The 2,668-nt window shown below is 43.2% G+C and overlaps 1 protein-coding gene across 1 annotated transcript; it reads left to right on the top strand.

The window, feature by feature from the left end:
- Positions 1-521: 521 nt before the first annotated feature.
- On the top strand, positions 522-1,971 carry LOC109196801 (uncharacterized). The gene is made up of 2 exons (XM_019351223.2): positions 522-802; positions 894-1,971. The coding sequence occupies exons 1-2, from the start codon at positions 557-559 to the stop codon at positions 1,539-1,541; spliced, it is 894 nt and encodes a 297-aa protein (XP_019206768.1). The 5' UTR covers positions 522-556; the 3' UTR covers positions 1,542-1,971.
- Positions 1,972-2,668: the final 697 nt, after the last annotated feature.

The raw sequence follows: 2,668 nt of genomic DNA, 5'->3' as shown, positions 1-2,668 counted from the left end.
ATTATTTACACTATTTTGCCAACTGTCTGGCACACTGTCACATGTGAAAACTTCTTTAGATAATTAGTTCACTTTGCAATCAGCCTAAGCACTATAATACAGGTAAGCTGTGTGTGTGGAGTACAGTGGAGGGAGCAGGAAGAGTGAGAAGTAGAAGAGGCCGAGGAAGAGGACGTGGAGGTGAAGAAGCAGGACGAAGAGGACAACAAGGACAAGGAGGAGCAAGAGGAGGACGAGGAGGGGGGAGAGGAAGGGTAAGAAGAGTAAGAAATAGAATTGCTGATGACATCAGAGCTACAATAGTGGACCATGTAATCAACCGTGGAGTGACCCTGAGGGAAGCTGGCCAACGGGTTCAGCCTAACTTGAGCCGCTACACTGTAGCAAGCATCATAAGGACATTTTGAAATGAGAGTCGGTTAGTACAGTCACTTTGCACTAAGATTTGTAGCACTGCCATGCTAATGAGAAACACAACAATACCATAGATGCAAAAATACTGAAATTGTTACTTTACAGAATTGCTAGACGTCCAGATGCTGGGGGCAGAGGCAGAATGTTCACTCCAGAGCAAGAGACCCATATAGTGAACATGGTGATTGCCAATAATGCAATAAGACTGCGCGAAATACAGCAGCGCATAATTGATAATGACACCATCTTTCAAAATATACACAGTGCAAGCATTTCTGCACTAAGTCGTGTACTTGCGCGCCACAGAATAAGAATGAAGCAAATTTACAGAGTTCCTTTCGAGAGAAACACAGAACGTGTAAAGCAACTGCGATATGACTATGTGCAGGTAAGCTAGTGTCATTGGTTCTGAATTTGGAAGTGCATACTGTAGTGCTGTGCATGGGCCTGATGTGTTGCATTTGTTTTGTCTTGTCCAGAGAGTGATGGAACTAGAAGCAGATGCAATGGGACATGAGCTACTTTTTGTGGATGAGGCCGGTTTTAACCTCAGTAAAACCAGGAGACGTGGCAGGAACATTATTGGACACCGTGCCATCATCAATGTCCCAGGACAACGTGGTGGTAACATAACCATGTGTGCAGCTATAAGCCAAAATGGTGTTGTTCACCATCATGCAACCATAGGCCCATACAACACTGCACACATTATTGCATTCCTGGACACCTTGCATGACATGCTCACTGTTCAGAGACCAGAGCAGACCCGATATGTCATCATATGGGACAATGTTAGTTTCCATAGGGCTGCTTTGGTCCGCAACTGGTTTACAGACCACCCATCCTTCATGGCACTCAACCTCCCTCCATACTCTTCATTCTTAAATCCCATCGAGGAGTTCTTCTCTGCCTGGCGCTGGAAAGTGTACGACCGTCATCCTCATCAACAGGTAGCCCTTTTACAGGCAATGGAGGAGGCATGTGGAGATATTGACCAGGCATCATGTCAGGCCTGGATACGGCATTCAAGGAGATATTTTCCCCGGTGCCTTGGACTGGAGGATATCGCATGCGATGTGGACGAAATTTTGTGGCCGGACCCAGAAAGACGACATGATGTAGGCTGACTGTCTTTTTTTTTTCCTTTTTTTTGTGAAATTCCTATTTTGTGTTCTGACTTTGTCTTGGTTTTGATGAGTGTGAATAAACACCAATACTTGAAGTTTGGATCCTTGTATGTTTACATGACACTATGACAAAAGTGTGACCTCAAATTGACATCTGTACTCAGAGAATGCAAAAGCCAGATGTGTTTTGTATTCATACCATCAGTGTGCAGTTGGCGCATTGTGTGCTTAGTAGATGATGGCTTGTGTGTACTGTTTGATACGAAAACACCACTTTTACGAAGGTGTGAAGAGTTAATCTAGCTGTGTTCGCTTTTGCAAGAGAACTACAATGTTTTGATAATTGGGTGACAGGTTTTCTTATTTGTGTGTAGAGTTTTGCAAAAATAGCCAATAGTTACAAAAAATGTGCTTAAGCAATCAGAAAAAACTGTAACTCTCCACACCTTTGTAAAAATGGTATTTTTGTATCAAACAGTACACACAAGCCATCAAATTAATAAGCACACAATGCACCAACTACACACTGATGGTATGAATAAAAAACACATCTGGCTTTTGCTTTCTCTGTGCACAAGGTAGGCTATGTCAGTTTGAGCTCATACTTTTGTCATAGATCCGTAAGCATAGAGGGATCCAAACTTCAAGTACTGGTGTTTATTCACACACATCAAAACAAACACAAGCGTTTATTTCCAAGTATAGGATTATTTGCAATCGGCATATTGACTATATGGGTTTCTTGGTCTGCAGTGAACATGCTTCCTCTGCCCCCAGCATCTGGTCGTCTAGCAATTCTGTAAAGTAACAATTTCAGTATTTTTACATCTATGGTATTGTTGTGTTTCTCATTAGCATGGCAGTGCTACAAATCTTAGTGCAAAGTGACTGTACTAACCGACTCTCATTTCAAAATGTCCTTATGATGCTTGCTACAGTGTAGCGGCTCAAGTTAGGCTGAACCCGTTGGCCAGCTTCCCTCAGGGTCACTCCACGGTTGATTACATGGTCCACTATTGTAGCTCTGATGTCATCAGCAATTCTATTTCTTACTCTTCTTACCCTTCCTCTCCCCCCTCCTCGTCCTCCTCTTGCTCCTCCTTGTCCTTGTTGTCCTCTTCGTCCTG

This window comes from Oreochromis niloticus, linkage group LG23, assembly GCF_001858045.2.
Source record: "Oreochromis niloticus isolate F11D_XX linkage group LG23, O_niloticus_UMD_NMBU, whole genome shotgun sequence".
Taxonomy (NCBI): Eukaryota; Metazoa; Chordata; class Actinopteri; order Cichliformes; family Cichlidae; genus Oreochromis; species Oreochromis niloticus.
Note: the sequence above shows the minus strand (reverse complement) of the source record. Positions and strands in the feature narration are given on the sequence as shown.